Source organism: Schistocerca cancellata, chromosome 4 (genome assembly GCF_023864275.1).
Source record: "Schistocerca cancellata isolate TAMUIC-IGC-003103 chromosome 4, iqSchCanc2.1, whole genome shotgun sequence".
Classification (NCBI taxonomy): Eukaryota; Metazoa; Arthropoda; class Insecta; order Orthoptera; family Acrididae; genus Schistocerca; species Schistocerca cancellata.
In genome coordinates this window covers 863,760,864-863,781,202 of record NC_064629.1, presented here as the reverse complement: position 1 = coordinate 863,781,202, position 20,339 = coordinate 863,760,864, and the positions used below count along the sequence as shown (strand labels likewise).

Sequence of the window (20,339 nt, the reverse complement as noted above, 5' to 3'; positions counted from 1 at the left end):
TACAGCCTTACCACATGACTCGTATTCTATAACCATTGTGTAGTGTGACAATTACCAAGACTACAATAGAAGAACAGAGATGTTAATGACCAGACAGACAGTTCAAAAATTTATGAAAGAAATGGTCAGTATGGAGATTTGAACACAGATCTCTTGCTTTGTAGTCCAACACCATGACCACACAACCACAAAGCCATCATTCTTGCAAGTTGCTCGATTTTGCACATTTTGAGCTTAAACTGGTCACGGTTTCTATTTTTCTTCGTTTTTCACAGTTCGGTGCATCTTCTTCTTTTTTTCATGCTTGATCTGTGTGCAGCTTTTGATGAGCTATCCACTGAGCTACTTTACCACTAAACCTGAGGGGAGTGTGACATAGAGTTTCCCCTGTAAGAAATATCTTTGTAATTGTTGAAGTCCTAATCTGAAACTTAGAACAAATTCTGCAAAAGACATAACTTGAATGATACATATAATTAATTTCTTCAAATCTCTGTCACGTTCTTTGATAGCTCTTTACCCTTAAAAAATTGCAGGGAGACAAACAGTACTAAGGAACAACTGATTGGTATAAATAATGGCATTAGAATATTGTGTAGGAGGAAGCAGGAGCTGTACCATAATAGAAAGGATAGTCAGACACCAGCAACAGAATCTGACTGTAAACAGTACTGAAAAGTGCTACGGAATGTCATCAGACAGACTGAAACAGTCCATTCTCCAAGAGAATATAATGCTCTCAGAAGAAGCTTAAAACTGTATGGTCAATTGTGAAAGATGTATCAGGGGATAATGTGGATGCTCAACATATCACACCTGAAACAGTCATTAGTGAAACCACTTAATAAAAAGGTTGAAAGAGATGAAATAGTCAATTACTGGCTATTTTTATTGCTACTTGCATTGTCAAAAGTTTTTGAGAAAGCAATGTGTAGGAAAGTACTAGCACATCTCAGTGCCCATAATTTGTTATCAGACACACAGTTTGGCCTCAGAAAAGGAACTTGGACAGACTTTTTTATTTATTCTTTAATGTGTGAGGCACTTGCAGGGCACAATGATAGGATGAAGGCAATAAGTACTCTCTTTCATTTAAGAAGAGCATTTGAGTGTGTTAACCATGCAGCACTTATGCATCTGTTTGAACATTATGTGAGTAGGGAAAAAGCTCAATAATGATTCACTTCACATCTGGAAATTAAGAAGCAGAACATTTTCCCCAGTGTCAGTAAACACAGAAAATGTTTTTGATCTGACTGGGATCATTTAGCAGGGGGTGACACAGGGGTCGATTCTGAACTGTTGCTTTTCTATATACATGATCTGCCACTGAACATGGCAGTTGATTAGAAATTTTTTTCTCTTTACTGATGATACAAACGTTATTGTGAAAGACATATGACATAATATAAATGATGTAGCCAAAACAAAATGCAATGCATACAGTTTCTGACCTGGAACTCTTGTAAAAGCTAAATTTTATTTTTACAAGCTGGCCAAACAGACAGTGGAGTTGACTATTTTAAATTCTCAGGAATGAGGATAAATGGAAGACTTTCTTGGAAGTGACTTATTAGTGGTTTCTTCAATCTCCTCTGCCTTTCTTGTGTTGTGACCTGATATTTGTGAGTGTTTTGCATCGAGCAACGTAACCTCTTACCTGTGTTCACATTCCGCGCTGACCAGTTACAGCTGTAGTGGCGCATCGAAAGCTAAGTACTAATTAATTGTTTGTGTATAGTGGTTTATTTAGGAACTATAGTAGTCTTCAACTGGAGTTTTTAGTGTTTTCTGGTGAAATAATATCAGAAGAACCTTTTGGGAACTGTTTTCAGCTTCATTACTGTCTCATTAGACGTTTGATTCTCTTTCGGTATTAGTCTTTTGTTTTATTGACATTTGTTGTTTATTAATACTGTTAATAATAGTAGTTACTTCCCTTGTAGAGTAAGTTTGTGTTTATTGTAGTCAGGTTTTTAACATCTTCTTATTATAGTAGCGGAACTTAGAAAAAGTAAAATTTTACCATGAGTGCGAAGTGTGGGCTTTGCCGTAGGTTCGTGAGTAGTGGATTGCGATGTGAGACTTGTTCGAAGTATTTTCACTGGGGGGAATGCAGTGGGGAAGCCAGTGGGCATTCTGGTGAGATCCTCTCCTGGAACTGCAGGTTATGTAGCAAGAGTAAGTTGATAGAGGAGCAGGAGCGTAAGATCTGTGCCCTTCAGGTGCAGTTGAAAAACGCACAGGAGGAGCTAGATAGGATGAGGAGGGAGAAGGGGGTTGGGGAATGGGAGCTGGCTGTTGGCAAGAGATCTGCTAAGAGAAGAAGATTTTCAGATAGTTTTACTATTGGTGTTTACAATAGATATGACCAACTGTCAGAGTCTAGTGGAGAGGTATCTCTAGTAGCTGTAGATGTAGGAAGTATGCAGCAGACCTCAGTAGTTACGGTGGCTAGAACAGTTTCAAAGTCGAAGAGGAAGAAGAAGGTTCTGCTGTTAGGTAGTTCTCATGGTAGAGGTGTAGGCCAGCAGTTGCAGGAAGTGCTGGGGAGTGAGTACCAGGTCACCAGCATTGTGAAGCCTAATGCAGGATTGGCTCAGGTGACTGTTAACATAGGGGGGTTATGTAGGGATTTTACTAAAGAGGATCAGGTAGTGATTGTGGGTGGGGCTGGTATCAGTATTGATAGGGATGGGGAGTATGACATAGATGGTGACCTGGAAAAGATAGCCACTCAGATTGGCAACACGAATGTGCATTTCGTGGAACTGTTTCAGCATCACGATCGGCCTCATCTTAATACAGCCGTCAGGCGTAATAACATGAGACTTGGGGGTGCGCTGATGACAGAAAGCATGGGTCACATTTCAGTGGTGTTGGTGGAGTCTATCAGCAGGACGGGTTTCACTAGACATGGCCTGCACCTCAACAGGTATGGGAAGGGAAGGTTGGCAAAGCTTATAGGTGACAGCATAGGTGGGGTTGGTGGGATCACTCATGGGAAAATTCCTACAGTAGTGGGTGCTGGAGCTGCACCTTTTTTAGATTGAAGTCAGCTGATATGTATTCCTGCTTAAGGGAAGTCTCTCTAACAAAGGAACCACTTTCGACAAAGCTTAGGTATCCGAGTAATGATGGAATTAGTATATTTCATCAAAATATACATGGTATTAGAGATAAAGTTAGTGAACTGCTTATAGATGTTGACTCTGAAATTATTGGTATATCTGAACATTTCTTAAATAAGGAGATGATTCAGAGGCTTCCTTTACCAGGATACAGGTAGGCTGGCAGCTTTTCGAGGAGCTCTTTGCGGTGTGGGGGAGTAGCCATGTATGTGAAAAATGGCATCCCATTTGAGTCAATTGATGTTTCAAAGAACTGCACTGAAAAGGTGTTTGAATGTTGTGCAGGTGTGGTTAAATTTAATGGAGCTAAACTTCTAACTGTTGTTATTTATAGATCCCCAGACTCCGATTTCACAACATTTTTGCTAAAGCTAGAGGAGGTTCTTGGTTCACTTTATAGGAAATACAAAAAGTTAGCTATATGTGGTGACTTCAATATTAATTGTATAAGTGACTGTGCAAGGAAGAGGATGCTGGTAGACCTCCTTAATTCATATAATCTTATGCAAACCATATTCTTTCCAACGAGAGTGCAAGGGAACAGTAGAACAACCTAGATAACATTTTTGTTCATTCCTCGTTACTAGAAGGGCATTCTGTTAGCAAAAAGGTGAACGGCCTTTCAGATCATGATGCACAAATTTTAACTCTAAAAGATATTTGTGCTGCAACACGTGTTAAATATAGTCATCAGCTGTTTAGGAAAGCTGATCCAGTTGCTGTAGAGACCTTTGTAAACCTTATCAAGGAACAAGAGTGGCAAGATGTTTATAGCGCTGATACAGTAGACGATAAATATAAAGCTTTTCTCAACACTTTTCTCATGCTCTTTGAAAGTTTCCTTCCATTAGAACGTTCCAAACAGGGTACTAGCACAAACAGGCAGCCTGGGTCACTGACTAGAGGGATAAGAATATCTTGTAGAACAAAGTGGCAATTATATCAAAACGTTAGAAACAGTCAAAATCTAAATGCAGCAGCCCATTACAAACAGTATTGTAAGGTGCTTAAAAATGTTATTAGGAAGGCAAAAAGTATGTGGTATGCAGATAGAATAGCTAAGTCTCAGGATAAAATTAAAACCTTATGGTCAGTCGTAAAGGAAGTGGCTGGTCTGCAGAGACAGGTCGAGGATATAGAATCAGTGCGTAGTGGGAATGTCCGTGTTACTGATAAGTCGCATATATGTACAGTATTTAATAATCACTTTCTGAATATAGCAGGTGAACTAAATAGAAACCTAGTCCCAATAGGAAATCATATAGCGCTCTTAGAAAAAAGTGTTCCGAGACTGTTACCTGAAATGCTCCTCCATGATACTGAGAAGAGGGAGACTAAGTTAATAATTAAATCACTAAAGACCAAGAACTCTCATGGATATGACGGGGTATCTAGCAGAATAGTGTCGGAAGTTCCATGCGGCTTTTCGCGGATGATGCTGTAGTATACAGAGAAGTTGCAGCATTAGAAAATTGTAGCGAAATGCAGGAAGATCTGCAGCGGATAGGCACTTGGTGCAGGGAGTGGCAACTGACCCTTAATATAGACAAATGTAATGTATTGCGAATACATAGAAAGAAGGATCCTTTATTGTATGATTATATGATAGCGGAACAAACACTGGTAGCAGTTACTTCTGTAAAATATCTGGGAGTATGCGTGCGGAACGATTTGAAGTGGAATGATCATATAAAATTAATTGTTGGTAAGGCGGGTACCAGGTTGAGATTCATTGGGAGAGTCCTTAGAAAATGTAGTCCATCAACAAAGGAGGTGGCTTACAAAACACTCGTTCGACCTATACTTGAGTATTGCTCATCAGTGTGGGATCCGTACCAGATCGGGTTGACGGAGGAGATAGAGAAGATCCAAAGAAGAGCGGCGCGTTTCGTCACAGGGTTATTTGGTAACCGTGATAGCGTTAAGGAGATGTTTAACAAACTCAAATGGCAGACTCTGCAAGAGAGGCGCTCTGCATCGTGGTGTAGCTTGTTCGCCAGGTTTCGTGAGGGTGCGTTTCTGGATGAGGTATCGAATATATTGCTTCCCCCTACTTATACCTCCCGAGGAGATCACGAATGTAAAATTAGAGAGATTAGAGCGCGCACGGAGGCTTTCAGACAGTCGTTCTTCCCGCGAACCATACGCGACTGGAACAGGAAAGGGAGATAATGACAGTGGCACGTAAAGTGCCCTCCGCCACACACCGTTGGGTGGCTTGCGGAGTATAAATGTAGATGTAGATGTAGATGTAGAATACTGAAGTATTGTTCTATGTATGTTAGCCCAGTACTTAGCCATATATGTAACTTTTCCTTTAGGAGTGGTCGGTTTCCTGACCGATTAAAGTACTCGGTAGTGAAGCCACTTTATACACTCCTGGAAATTGAAATAAGAACACCATGAATTCATTGTCCCAGGAAGGGGAAACTTTATTGACACATTCCTGGGGTCAGATACATCACATGATCACACTGACAGAACCACAGGCACATAGACACAGGCAACAGAGCATGCACAATGTCGGCACTAGTACAGTGTATATCCACCTTTCGCAGCAATGCAGGCTGCTATTCTCCCATGGAGACCATCGTAGAGATGCTGGATGTAGTCCTGTGGAACGGCTTGCCATGCCATTTCCACCTGGCGCCTCAGTTGGACCAGCGTTCGTGCTGGACGTGCAGACCGCGTGAGACGACGCTTCATCCAGTCCCAAACATGCTCAATGGGGGACACATCCGGAGATCTTGCTGGCCAGGGTAGTTGACTTACACCTTCTAGAGCATGTTGGGTGGCACGGGATACATGCGGACGTGCATTGTCCTGTTGGAACAGCAAGTTCCCTTGCCGGTCTAGGAATGGTAGAACGATGGGTTCGATGACGGTTTGGATGTACCGTGCACTATTCAGTGTCCCCTCGACGATCACCAGTGGTGTACGGCCAGTGTAGGAGATCGCTCCCCACACCATGATGCCGGGTGTTGGCCCTGTGTGCCTCGGTCGTATGCAGTCCTGATTGTGGCGCTCACCTGCACGGCGCCAAACACGCATACGACCATCATTGGCACCAAGGCAGAAGCGACTCTCATCGCTGAAGACGACACGTCTCCATTCGTCCCTCCATTCACGCCTGTCGCGACACCACTGGAGGCGGGCTGCACGATGTTGGGGCGTGAGCGGAAGACGGCCTAACGGTGTGCGGGACCGTAGCCCAGCTTCATGGAGACGGTTGCGAATGGTCCTCGCCGATACCCCAGGAGCAACAGTGTCCCTAATTTGCTGGGAAGTGGCGGTGCGGTCCCCTACGGCACTGCGTAGGATCCTACGGTCTTGGCGTGCATCCGTGCGTCGCTGCGGTCCGGTCCCAGGTCGACGGGCACGTGCACCTTCCGCCGACCACTGGTGACAACATCGATGTACTGTGGAGACCTCACGCCCCACGTGTTGAGCAATTCGGCGGTACATCCACTCGGCCTCCCGCATGCCCACTATATGCCCTCGCTCAAAGTCCGTCAACTGCACATACGGTTCACGTCCACGCTGTCGCGGCATGCTACCAGTGTTAAAGACTGCGATGGAGCTCCGTATGCCACGGCAAACTGGCTGACACTGACGGCGGCGGTGCACAAATGCTGCGCAGCTAGCGCCATTCGACGGCCAACACCGTGGTTCCTGGTGTGTCTGCTGTGCCGTGCATGTGATCATTGCTTGTACAGCCCTCTCGCAGTGTCCGGAGCAAGTATGGTGGGTCTGACACACCGGTGTCAATGTGTTCTTTTTTCCATTTCCAGGAGTGTAAAAAGGGAGACAGGGATAATGTTGACAGTTATAGACCTATTTCTATGCCATCGGTGTTTGCTAAAGTTATCGAGAAGGTTGTATATGCAAGGTTACTGGAGCATTTAAATTCATATAATTTGCTGTCAAATGTTCAGTTTGGTTTTAGAAATGGTTTAACAACTGAAAATGCTATATTCTCTTTTCTCTGTGAGGTTTTGGATGGATTAAATAAAAGGTTATGAACGCTAGGTGTTTTCTTTGATTTAACGAAGGCTTTTGACTGTGTTGACCACAAAATGTTACTGCAGAAGTTGGACCATTATGGAGTAAGGGGAGTAGCTTACAATTGGTTCGCTTCTTACCTTAAGAACAGAAAGCAGACGGTAATTCTCCGCAATATTGAGAGTGGTAGTGATGTTCAGTCCCAATGGGGCACTGTTAAGTGGGGCGTTCCCCAAGGGTCGGTGCTGGGGCCACTGCTGTTTCTTATTTGTATAAATGATATGCCTTCTAGTATTACAGGTGATTCAAAAATATTTCTGTTTGCTGATGACACCAGCTTGATAGTGAAGGATCTTGTGTGTAATATCGAAACAATATCAAATAACGTAGTTCATGAAATAAGTTTGTGGCTTGTGGAAAATAATTTGATGCTAAATCACAGTAAGACTCAGTTTTTACAGTTTCTAACACACAATTCAACAGGAACCGATATTTTGATCAGACAGAATGGGCATATTGTAAGGGAGACGGAACAGTTCAAGTTCCTAGGAGTTCGGATAGATAGTAAGCCATTGTGGAAATCCCATGTTCAGGATCTTGTTCAAAACTAAATGCTGCTTTATTTACCATTAGAACAGTATCTGAAATAAGTGACACTTCAACACGAAAAGTAGTCTACTTCGCATATTTCCATATGCTTATGTCATATGGTATTATTTTTTGGGGTAATTCTTCTGATTCAAAAAGGGTATTTTTGGCTCAAAAACAGGCTGTTTGAGCTATATGTGGTGTAAGTTCGAGAACCTCTTGTCGACCCCTATTCAATAGCCTGGGAATTCTGACATTGCCCTCACAGTATATATTTTCTTTAATGTCGTTTGTTGTTAGCAATATTAGCCTATTCCCAAGAGTTAGCAGTTTTCACTCAGTTAATACTGGGCAGACATCAAATCTGCATGTAGAATGCACCTTCTTCACTCTTGTGCAGAAAGGAGTGCAGTACTCTGCTGCATCCATTTTCAATAAGCTACCACAAGAATTCAAAAATCTTAGCAGTACCCCAAACACTTTTAAGTCTAAACTGAAGAGTTTCCTCATGGCTCACTCCTTCTATTCTGTCGAGGAGCTCCTGGAAGAGCTAAAAAATTAAGCAAATTCCAGTGTTACATTGTTGATTTTCTTTATTTAAATTTACGACTTGTCACCTGAATATGTTTTTTTATATTTCATTTTATCTGTTTCTAATATCGTGTTATAATTTCATGTATTGACTCGTTCCGTGACCATGGAGACTTCTCCTTAATTTGGTCCCACAGAACAATAAATAAATAAATAAATAAAGTACCACATTCAAGTCTTTGTACAGAAACTTGATGCTGTTATCTTCACTACAAGAATTGTTTCCATTGTCTTTGACACTGAAACATGAAGGTGTTGTGACTCGTCAATCTTTCAAAGTGCCGCCGTGCAGTTACGTGCATCTTCTACATGCGGCGCTGTCTGCCAGCCATGCAGCAGCAGCGCCACCTAAGTGGCTAGCCAGCCAGCGGCCCCTAGACTTCGACTCAGTTATGATTTGACTGTTAAAGTGTACACACATCTTACTCTGTTTACTTGATCTGTGACATTTTTCATGTATTGCGTCTTCCTTGAAATATATTTGTTCAAATTGAAGTTATAACAATTGGCGACAGGGATGGGATTTTTCTTTTCCATCGTTGACCCACATGTTTCCATGGCTACTTTAGAGCAACTATTTGCAAGGTCTCATAGAACAGCAAATGCTTCTCACAAATGCGATTTGTGATTTCGTCAAATGCGGGGCATCTCTCGTTGTTGTCTCTACCTACTTTTACTCCTTACGACGAGACGGCGGAAGACTGGTCTGATTATGAAAAACATCTTCAACAGCACTTCTTGGCATTTCACGTCGTAGATGAACAAACATGTAGGTCTCTGTTCCTTTCATGGATTTCACCTCAAATGTGTCGGTTGTTGTCGCAATTGGCTCCTTTGAAAGATCCTGCATCCTCTTTGTCCTTTGCTGAAATGTGCTCACTTCTGTCCATCTATTTTCAAAAGCAAACACATGTGGTAGCCTCTTGTGTTGCCTTTTATCGTTGTCAAAAACAACCGAATCAATCCTATCATGCTTGGGTTGCTGAACTTCATGGCCTCAGTAGAAAGTGTCAATTTGTTACGGAAGTTCACAAAGAATCCTACACTGATTCCATGGTACGGGATGCTATTATCCGATCAGCACCCGACAAAGAAGTTAGGCAACGTACCCTTCAGTTGGCAAATCTGACTCTAGATGAAGTCCTATCCGTCACTCAGTCTTTTGAAATTTCTCGTGCTGCTGGAGCACAAATAGAGGCATGGGGCGATGTCGGGGAAATACAACCCCTGTGCGATGTTGACAAAGCGTGTGGTGTGTCCCTGCCAGCCGACGTGGCCACAGTATGCTCCCAAGTGCAGCCTCGGCCTAACCGTAAAAAAACCTCTAAGAAACTGCAGCAAAATCTGCGGCAACTTCCTTCATGTCCACGGTGTTTTATGAAACATTCACGAGAAGATTGTCCACAACGTTGGGCCGTGTGTCACAAATGCAAAAAAAAAAGGGTCATGTGTCATCCGTTTGCAAATCCGACCGCATACAGGATGTTCATGAACATGATGCTGATTCTGATTCTGTGTTGTCTGTCAACTGTACTTCTTCTCTTTCAGGGAAGTTATTCCTCACTGTATATATACTTGGTTGAGATGTTCGCATGCAGGTGGATACTGGTTCTGCTGCCACTATCATCAATTCTCAGACGTATCTTCAGTTGGATTCTCCAATCCTGTCACCTGTTACTAGGCAATTACAGACTTAAAATAAACAGAAGATTTCTCTCTTGGGACAATTTGATGCTGAGGTATCTTACAAATGCCGGCCGCGGTGGCTGTGCGGTTCTAGGCGCTCCAGTCCGGAGCCGCGCTGCTGCTACGGTCGCAGGTTCGAATCCTGCTTCGGGCATGGGTGTGTGTGATGTCCTTAGGTTAGTTAGGTTTAAGTAGTTCTAAGTTCTAGGGGACTGATGACCACAGCAGTTGAGTCCCATAGTGCTCAGAGCCATTTGAACCATTTTTATCTTACAAATCTGTCATTCGCACTGTTCCCATATTTGTGGTCGACCATAGTAACATGGAGAATCTCTTTGGTTTCGATGCCTTTCACATTTTTGGGTTCTCCATAGATGACTCTGTCAATATCATCTCTGATGCTATTCCTTATGCTCAACTGGATTCCTTTTCGATGACATTTTCATCCCTTTTTTCTCCTGGGTTAGGTCATGCAAACCACTTTGAAGCTCATATCATGCTCAAACCCACTGCTCGGCCTAAGTTTTTTTGGGCTCGGCCCATTCCTGTGGTCCTTCATGATCAGGTCAAATGGGAGCTGGATCATCTCACTGCTTTAGGGGTCTTGCTTCCTGTCACTTACAGTGTGTGGTCCTCTCCTGTCGTTGTCATTGCTAAGCCAAATGCTGGTATTCATCTCTGTGGTGATTTCAAAGCCACTGTAAATGCTCAATGCCTTATCAACACCTACCCTATGCCTTGACCTGAAGAATTGTTCACTAAACTTGCTGGAGGCCAGTATTTTTCTAAACTTGACCTGTCAGAAGCTTATCATCAACTTCCTCTCGACACTGCTTCCCGGCAGTTTCTGGTCCTTAACATGCCTTTCGGCCTCTATCAATACCAACGATTGCCATTCGGGGTTGCCAGCACCCCTACTCTCTTTCAGCGATTCTTGGAACAATTATTGCTCACTGTCCCTGGGTGTATAAATTACCAGAATGACATTGTTGTCACTGACTCTACCGCTGACAAACATCTTCAAAATCTCCGCACACTTTTTCATGTCTTACAGACTGATGGTCTTAAGTGTAATCTTCAGAAATCAAAATTTTTTTCAGGCATCTATCACGTATTTGGGGTTTCAGCTCTCTCGGGATGGTATTCATCCGTTTCAGCAAACTGTCACTGCAATCGATGCCCTTCCTCACCCTACATCTGTTAAGGAACTGCAGGCCTTCTTGGGGAAAATAGCATACTATCACAAGTTTTCACCGTCTGTTGCTTCGATGGCTGAGCCGTTGCATGGCCTGTTGCATAAAAACGTGCCTTTTCACTGGTCCGCGTCATGTGATGCAACTTTCCCGAAATTGAAGACTATGCTGAAACAGGCCCCGTGCCTGGCTACTTATCAACCTGGCCAACATCTTGTTCTTGCCATGGACGCCTCTCAATATGGGGTCAGTGCAGTCCTTGCGCACCGTTTTTCTGACAGTTCTGAACAACCCATTGCTTATGCCTCCAAAACGCTCACGGATGCCCAACAAAAGTATTCTCAAATTGGAAAAGAAGCTTTTGCCATTATTTATGCTCTTCATAAGTTTGGTGTTTTTCTCTATGGATCAAAGTTTCATCTTGTTACGGATCACAAACCACTTGTTTCATCCATCAACATCACTTCCCGACAAGGCTGCACACCGCCTCCAGCGTTGGGCTCTTTACTTGTCTCGTTTCAATTATGAGATTCATTTCCGGCCGACGGCTCAACATGCAAATGCTGATGCACTGTCTTGTCTTCCCATGGGTCCTGATCTGGCATTCGATAGGGATGAACTTTTGTGTCTCCACCTGGATGTTGCCAAGAAGCGGGTTGTGGATGGGTTCCCCATCAACAGGGACCAGCTGGTGGCTGCTACGGGTTCTGACCCTACCCTCTCCCGGGTTTTATGCTGTATTCAGAAGGATTGGCCAGATCATCCATCCACTAAGACTTCTGATCTGTTGCGGAACTACTACGCTTTGCGTTACCACCTCACGGCTAGGGATGGTGTTGTCCTCCTTTCCACCGAAAATGCTTCGCCGCGTGTTGTGGTACCTGCGTCTTTGCGTGCTTCGGTCTTGCGCCTCCTTCAGCAATGGCATTGGGGTGTCTCTCACACAAAATCTCTGGTGCGCCGTCATGTGTACTGGCCTGGCATCGACTCTGAAATCACACATATGGTCGCTGCCTGCGGCCCTTGTGTGTCACAGGCTGTTGCCCCGACATCATCTTTGTGACCGTGGCCTCTGCCTGAGAAGCCCTGGGAGTGTATTCATGCTGACTTCACAGGACCTTTTTTAGGCACTTATTGGCTTCTCGTTATTGACGCCTACTCTAACTTTCCTTTCATTGTCCGTTGCACGTCGCCTACCGCCGCGGCAACCACCAATGCTCTAGCTCACATTTTCTCTTTGGAAGGCCTTCCCTCTACTCTTGTTACTCATAATGGTCCGCAATTTGCCTCTTCCGATTTTGAGGATTTTTGTGCCCGTCATGGCGTCATGCATGTCAGAGCCCCTCCGTTCTATCCACAGTCAAACAGTGAGGCTGAATGACTGGTCCGCACATTTAAGGCTCAGATGAGGAAACTCCTGACTTCTTCTGCTGCTGATGATGCGCTTCTCCAATTTCTGGCTTCTTACCGTTTCACCCCCATGGGCGAGCACAGCCCGGCTGAGCTCTTACATGGCCAACAGCCCCGCACGCTACTTCATCTTCTGCAGCCTTCCACCTCACAGCTGCGGGTGCCTTCGCTTGGCCGGTTCACCGCCGACGACCTCGTATGGGTACGGGTATATGGCAGGCGGCCAAAATGGAGTCCTGGTCGCATCTTACGACACTGTGGCCAATGCCTGTATGAAGTCCAGACAGACACAGGTGTTTCAGTGCATCATTCGGACCAGCTTCGGCCTCGTGTGCCAGCAACACCTGTTCTGGATGCCGCTACACCACCTTCGGCTCTACCTGATGCTCGGGATACCGGAATCTCTCATTACTCACAATGCAGTTTTCTCAGCATCATATCAGTGCCAGCACAAGAACTGATGCCACCAGGAGACGTGCCCATGCAGGAACCAGATGACCATCATCTGTCGGAGCAACTCTACTCGTCTCCTTCTCCTACGGACACGGACACATCACCCATGTCTCCTGTTATAACAACCGGACTTGCCGCAATGGGCAGATAGATGCACGGGGCCCCAGCAGATTCGACCCCCACGTCTCCTGTCATCTCGACCTGTTATCATCGGGGACACTTCCATCCGTACGGGAAGCCTCCTCCTCGAGACTTTACGGCCAGTCAAACAACACTTATGGATGTTAGCAATCTACAGGCCACCTCCATCAAGACCTGTGCAAAAACTTCAAAGGGGGGAAAAGTGTTGTGACTCACCGATCTTTCAAAGTACCTCCGCACAGTTACGCACATCCTCTACATACAGCGCTGTCTGCCAGCCATGCAGCAGCAGCGCCACCTAAGCAGCCAGCCAGCCAGCGGACGCTAGACTTGGACTCAGTTACGATTTGACTGTTAAAGTGTACACACGTCTTACTCTGTTTACTTGACCTGTGACTTTCATGTATTGCATCTTCCTTGAAATATATTTGTTCACCTTGAAGTTATAACAGAAGGCTCTCTTACTTGGTTTACTTTCACCCTATTATCTTCTGTGGTGCTATATTTTGGGCAACACTATGTTCTCACCAATAACATTCTTATAGCAGAAAAGGGTGGTAAGACTGATCTGAGTATCATTTTGCAAACTTCATGTAGGCTGTTGTTCAGGTATCTCAGAATTTTACTCGTCCATCCATGTACAAATATTCCATCATGGGGCTTTTTGTTGGCAATATTGACTTACTCAGAAGAACCTGCAACATTCATACAGTGACAGAGTTTATTTTTATCATAACCTAATTTCTAACAACTAACGGAACTTTAATTATCACTTAACAAGTACTCTTGTGTGATCAGAGCAGTACTATTTCCTTCATAACAAGCTTTTTGCACTGGCACATGTTCTATTCCAATACATACTGTGCCCTCCCTGCACCCACCTACAAAATGATGTGGCACCGTGTGTAAGATTACTAGATTACTTACTTGGTTGTAGATTCTTATTCCCTCAGTAGCTCCATTACTTCTGAGTTTCTTACTGAAAGATGTTTAGGATCTCTAATTAATGAATAATGTAACAGGCACGACACCATGGATTTTACTTTCACTAATTAATGAGTTTATTTTTATCATAACCCAATGAAGCAAAGACCAGCCCTTATGACTAACAGCACTTTAATTATCTGGTAACAAGCAAATCTCATATGATCTGACCAGTACCATTTCCTTCATAACAATGTTTCTGAGCAACCAAGCTAACCAATCTTATAATTTGACATTAGGAAGAAATATCATAACTCAGTGGTAAATTATGTAACTAGTTCATTACTAAGGGTTCACAGTAATTCACTTAGTACACATAATACAGTTCTAACATTCACTTTGTTCACTCATAACACTGTGCACATAACTGTCCAATACTCAAAGCTCCTGAACCAATGACAGTAAATATAGTTGTTCATCAGACAGCAGTTAAAGGGAGCAACAGAATATCATCAGCAATACTAGTACATGTGTGTTCCACTACTCACATTAAAGATGTTAGTAATATGTAGGCCCAATAAAGTTCATGATATACTTTACTATCTAACATGAGCCATGGATTTTCAACAGGTTGTTGACTGGTTGGTTACTAGTCACAGAACCACTCATAGTAATTAACAGTAGAAAACTCAAGGTAAGTCATGATGTTGCAACATACTGGGAGTGTAACATCCACTTTCTAACAAATCCCTTTTTTGCCTACCAAATTGCAGTGAGACAGAGGAAACAACAATCTAAAGCTACTTTCCCACTGAAGGGGGCTAGTGAAAAACCTAAATGTTTGTGGATGGCTCACCCACTGAAGGGAGCAATTGTCCACCATTGCATTTATGTCCAAGTTTTAATTTTAAACAAGTGACCAATGAAATTTAGTCAGTCAATAACATGTATTTGGAATCAAGGCAATTCTGACAAATATAAAACCCTTGTATTGCAAGACAGTTGATTTATTTGCAATATATAAGATTATCTCAAGCACTGGCTCAACACAGGGTACATTGATACAAAGATATAAAATGAAATAGAAGAGATCTTAGTATATCAAGAAACCACTGGACTTGATTCGTTATTATAACACCAAGAACATATTAAATTTGTTATACATCTAACAGTGCATGTAAAGCAGTTTGCAGGCAAATTATGTTCAAGGTTCTAAAATATAATGTTGTTACAAAAAGAAGAAGAAGGAGATATTAGCAGATTGGTGCCCACCAGCAAAAGACCTCACAAAACCTCTCCATGCACTCAGCTCAGTAAGTCAAGTGACCACTACTCTAGTCAAAAGTCCATTTGTGGCCAAGCACATTTGATTCTAATATGTACAGTTAACATTTTAAATACAGCCATTGATAATCATTTAGCACAAATACTCGAATGTTCTTCACATTTCATTCATAAACTGTTATAAAATTCACTTTCTTATTATTTTTTGTTTAAGACTGTTATATTACTGGAATCATCAAGTGCTACTCAAGACTCTTAATCTATTTACTCCTACCATTTTCAGCCTGCATTATTCCAATGTCTCATTTTATAACACTAATATCCAACTTTTCATAAAATAAATGTGCAATCAAATCTTATCACAAACATCAGTGTAGAACCTTAACTTTTTCTTGGTGGACAGTTTGTCTTGGCATATGGTATCAGTACATAAGTTTTTTGCTTATAACAAACTAACTTAATGTCTTCATTGTCAGTATACTTAGTTCTGAGTCTCATGTATTCCCAGTCATAATTTTAAGACCTCTGGCAATGTATTGTATTAGTACTTAAGATTATGTTTCCAGATCAGTTTTGTTTCTTCTTTTCAGAAAATTCTCAGTGCACATGTTCAGCTGACAACAAAAATGTGCCTTAGCTGTGATACCTATCTTATTATGTTATAATGTTGCCAATGTTACTGTGACGATTACCAAGCCCAAACTCTTACAAAAATAGGCATTAATCTTTAGGACTGACTTAGAAATGTTGATTCAGTGGTTGGTAATCACAAAATGAGGATTTTTTTAGTGTGGTGGGGTATATGCCTATATAGACTGGCACAATGATATATTGTTATATTGGTAATTAAATATTAGTTTACAAAATTTTATAGGTCAGAATTGGCATTAGAGTTTATCTGTTGTATCCAACAATAATCTGATTTAACTAAATGATAGTCAATTAGGAAAGTATTAAAGTTCAGTGTACTATTTGATTAATACACTATATACTGCTGTGGTGGATTCCCTACTCTCATGGAAAATTACCATGTTTGGAATTTTGTTAACATAGCCGAAGTCTTAATTAATGGCGTAAGTAAATAACCAAAGGCATTATCAGGTCCAGAAAAATTTGGGTAACAAAAGTATAAAGTCAAATCTGAGAATTAAACAAGTAGAATGGCTCAAATGATGAAAGTGCTTTTGACTCCAGCCGAATTTTAGTTATGAATATCTTTTAAGTCAATGAGTTTCTGGAAAAATGAAACTGCTTACTGAAAAAGGATAATTATTGCTATCCACTGAGTCAGGTTGTTCTGGGCAGAAACTGTTATTAGCCCATACTTTTTTGATGATTACATGCCAATTATGAATTTATATTAAATAAATGTGTTTTCACATAAATAAATTTACCACAAGACCTAGCAGACTGGAAATTATAACACAAATACTAAAGTTACATATTATATTGTATGAGTAGCAATTCGTGAATTTTGGGTACTGTATACATAATATAAGTACTGTCTATTTGGTAGGACACAATAAAAAATAAGGAAAAAATAATTTATCTGTAGGAATGCAAGAATAACAAGGAGAATGATTCTACCTTGCCATATTTCAAATTGATCAAAAACTAATAAGCTCTTGGATAACACTTTCTGAAGCATCATATAGAAAGGTATTAACTGTTCCACAGGTTTCCAGCAGTGATGAAAAAAATTAGTGACAAACGCCAAGTATTTAAATCCAAGATGGAAGGTTTCCTCATAACACACTCCTTCTAGTCTGTACAAGAGATACAGTTGTTGAGAATTTTTCTCTGTAATGCATTACTCATTCATATCCTTTCTCAAAATATTTTTGGGTTTTAGCAATTATTTCATCCAAAAATTTTCTAATCAGCATTCTGTAAACAATGAAGTGACTTTTTGACTGACCACGAAGCTGTGGCTTGTATAGTCCCATGGAACCTGATAGATAAGTAAATTTATTAATTAATTGCCATGTTAGTACTTGATCATTTATCCAGCATATACATCTGTAAATATACACAGATCAGCTGAATAGTTACATACGGTTTATGTTGTATATTTCTTCATTGTTTTACAAGCTTTGTGGTTTATTAGTATTCATCCTTTTTCTTGAACTGTGTTAAATTAATAGTTGGTCTTGTCTTCTAGGTACACATAAATCAATCAGTTGATGTTCCTTACGAAGCCATCAGGTACTTAGTAGGAGAGTGTAACTATGGTGGACATATACTGGATGAATGGGACCAAAGAACCCTTAACACCATACTTTTAGATTTCATCAACAGCAGTGTTGTATACAGTCAACATTACACATTCTCCTCAACAAATAAAAAATACAGGCTCCCTATAGATACAACATACAGTTCTTGCATCGAGCACATTATGGTCAGTATATGGCACATACCTTTTAATAAATGCTTTACTGTGATAGCTATACTGTAAGAATTTTTGCACTTATTGAATTTGTTACAGGCACTTCCTACTCAATCAACAACTGAAATACTTGGTCTTCATTCTAATGCTGGAATTATATGTGGAATTAATGAATCCAGGCATTTCATTCAAAGCCTACGATCTGCATACGGTAACTTGTTAAGTGCGAAATATAAAGACTTACACATGGTGGATCACATGCTGATGCATATATTGCAGAAGGTATTAACAAATAATATGCAGCACTAATTACAAGATTTTTTCCTCTAGGTATAATAAATGTAAGTAAAAGATATACAGAAGTTTTCATTCTGTTAGCATGTATCTGAAAGTAGATAAAAGGAGAAGAGGCAATGAAATGTAGGCCAGAAAATAGTGAAAGCAATAACAAATTGAACAATTAAAAATAAAGTGCAGAGATATGAATAGAATGTTTGAGGTCAGACTGAGTAGAAAAGTGTCAGTTGTGTCCATGTGAAACAATGGAAAATGCAGGATGGAATAATTACAATGTTACAAAAAAGATAGATAGCTACTCACCGTATAGAGGAGACACTGACTCCAGACAGTCACACCAAACTACTGCTAAATATATGAACTTTCGGCCAGATGGCAAGCACACACATACATGACCAGTGTCTCTGGCAACTGAGGACAATGCAACAACTATAAGTCATGTGTTAGAAAAGCAATTAGACTAGTAATGGTCTCACAATAGACATCTTTGGAAGGAATCTGCAAGCCATCTGCTGGATAGAGGTGTATGAGGCAGTAAATGTAAATCCTAAATTTAATGCTTTACTATAACAAAATGGATTAAAGTATCAAGAAATATGTACATTTTACGTAAAATGTTTTTCTTTAATGAGAAGAGTTATTTAAAAAATTAAATGTATGCCTCTCATTTCAGAGTTTAATAATTTTAAAAATAAAATCAAAAGAGTATGGAGCATAGTTAGAAGCCATTTTTAGGAGTGTTTGTCGGGGAACGAAATGATTTAGTAATTAAAGATAATGACCAAATGATTCATGACACCAAACATATAGGAAGCCTCCGTATAGGTCATTTTGTAAGTGTAACTGAGTAATTCAGTACAGACAGTTCAAACCACCCAAAGATGTAAACAACTATCTATGAGCAGCACTTATTAGATGGAGGGGATCCAACAGCCAATCAGTTCCAGTCATTCCACCAGGAAGGAGGTACACGGCTCGTGTTGTCTGTAGTTCAACCATGCCTAGACAGTCAATATTGAAGTTTGATCACATCTGCAGTGTTACTTTGTGCCAGGAAGTGGTGGCTCTCAACAAGGGAAGTGTCTAGGTATCTTGGAGTGAACCAACATGATGTTGTTTGGACATGGAGGAGATACAGAGAGACACAAACTGTCAACGACATGCCTTGCTCAGGCCGCCCAAGGACTACCACTGCATTGGATGACTGCTACCTACGGATTGCGGCTCGGAGGAACCCTGACAGCAAAGCCACCATGTTGAATAATGTTTTTCGTTCAGCCACAGGACATTGTGTTATGACTCAAACTGTGGGAAATAGGCTGCATGATGCACAACTTCACTCCTGACATCCATCGTGAGGCCCATCTTTGCAACCACGACACCATGCAGTGCAGTACAGATGGGCCCGACAACATGCCAAAATGACAGCTCAGGATTGGCATCATGTTCACTTCACCAATAAGTGTCACATATGCCTTCAACCAAACAATCATTGGTGATGTGTTTGGAGGCAACCCAGTCAGACTGAATGCCTTAGACACACTATCCCGCGAGTGCAGCAAGGTGGAGGTTCTCTGCTGTTTTGGGGTGGCATTATGTGGGGCGGATGTATGCTGCTGGTGGTCATGGAGGGCACTGTAATGGCTGTACGATACATGAATGCCATCCTCTGACCGATAGTGCAATCATATCAGCATCATATTGGAGAGGCATTCATCTTCATGGACAAAAATTCGCGCCCCCATCGTGCACATCTTGTGAATGACTTCCTTCAGGATAATGACATCGCTTGACTAGAGTGGCCAGCGTGATCTCCAGACATGAACCCTATCAAACATGCCTGGGGTAGATTGAAAATAGCTGTTTATGGATGACCCACCAATCACTCTGACGGATCTATGCTGAATTGCCGTTGAGTTGTAGGACAATCTGGACCAACAGTGGCTTGATGAACTTGTGGATAGTATGCCACAATGAATACAGGCATGCATCAATGCAAGAGGAGGTGCTACTGGGTATTAAAAGTACCAGTGTATGCAGCAATCAGGACAACCACCTCTGAAGGTCTTGCTGTATGGTGGTACAACATGCAATGTGTGGTTTTCATGAGCAATAAAAAGGGTGGACATGATGTTTATGCATCATAACATAAATGGGTTTGCCTACAAATGACAGATGAATAACAATACAATTACTATGGTGTGTGTTGTACATTAAAACAACCACACTGTGCAATGTGCATATATACACAAG

The 20,339-nt window shown here is 41.6% G+C and overlaps 1 protein-coding gene across 1 annotated transcript in view; it reads left to right on the top strand.

The window, feature by feature from the left end:
• LOC126184477 (dynein axonemal heavy chain 7-like) overlaps nt 1-20,339 on the top strand; it is a 1,143,184-nt gene that overhangs the window by 1,083,981 nt on the left and 38,864 nt on the right. Inside the window, exons 53-54 of the mRNA XM_049926869.1 lie at nt 17,565-17,778; nt 17,860-18,071. Of these exons, the coding sequence (XP_049782826.1) occupies nt 17,565-17,778; nt 17,860-18,071 (426 nt within the window). The remainder of the gene's footprint in view (nt 1-17,564; nt 17,779-17,859; nt 18,072-20,339) is intronic.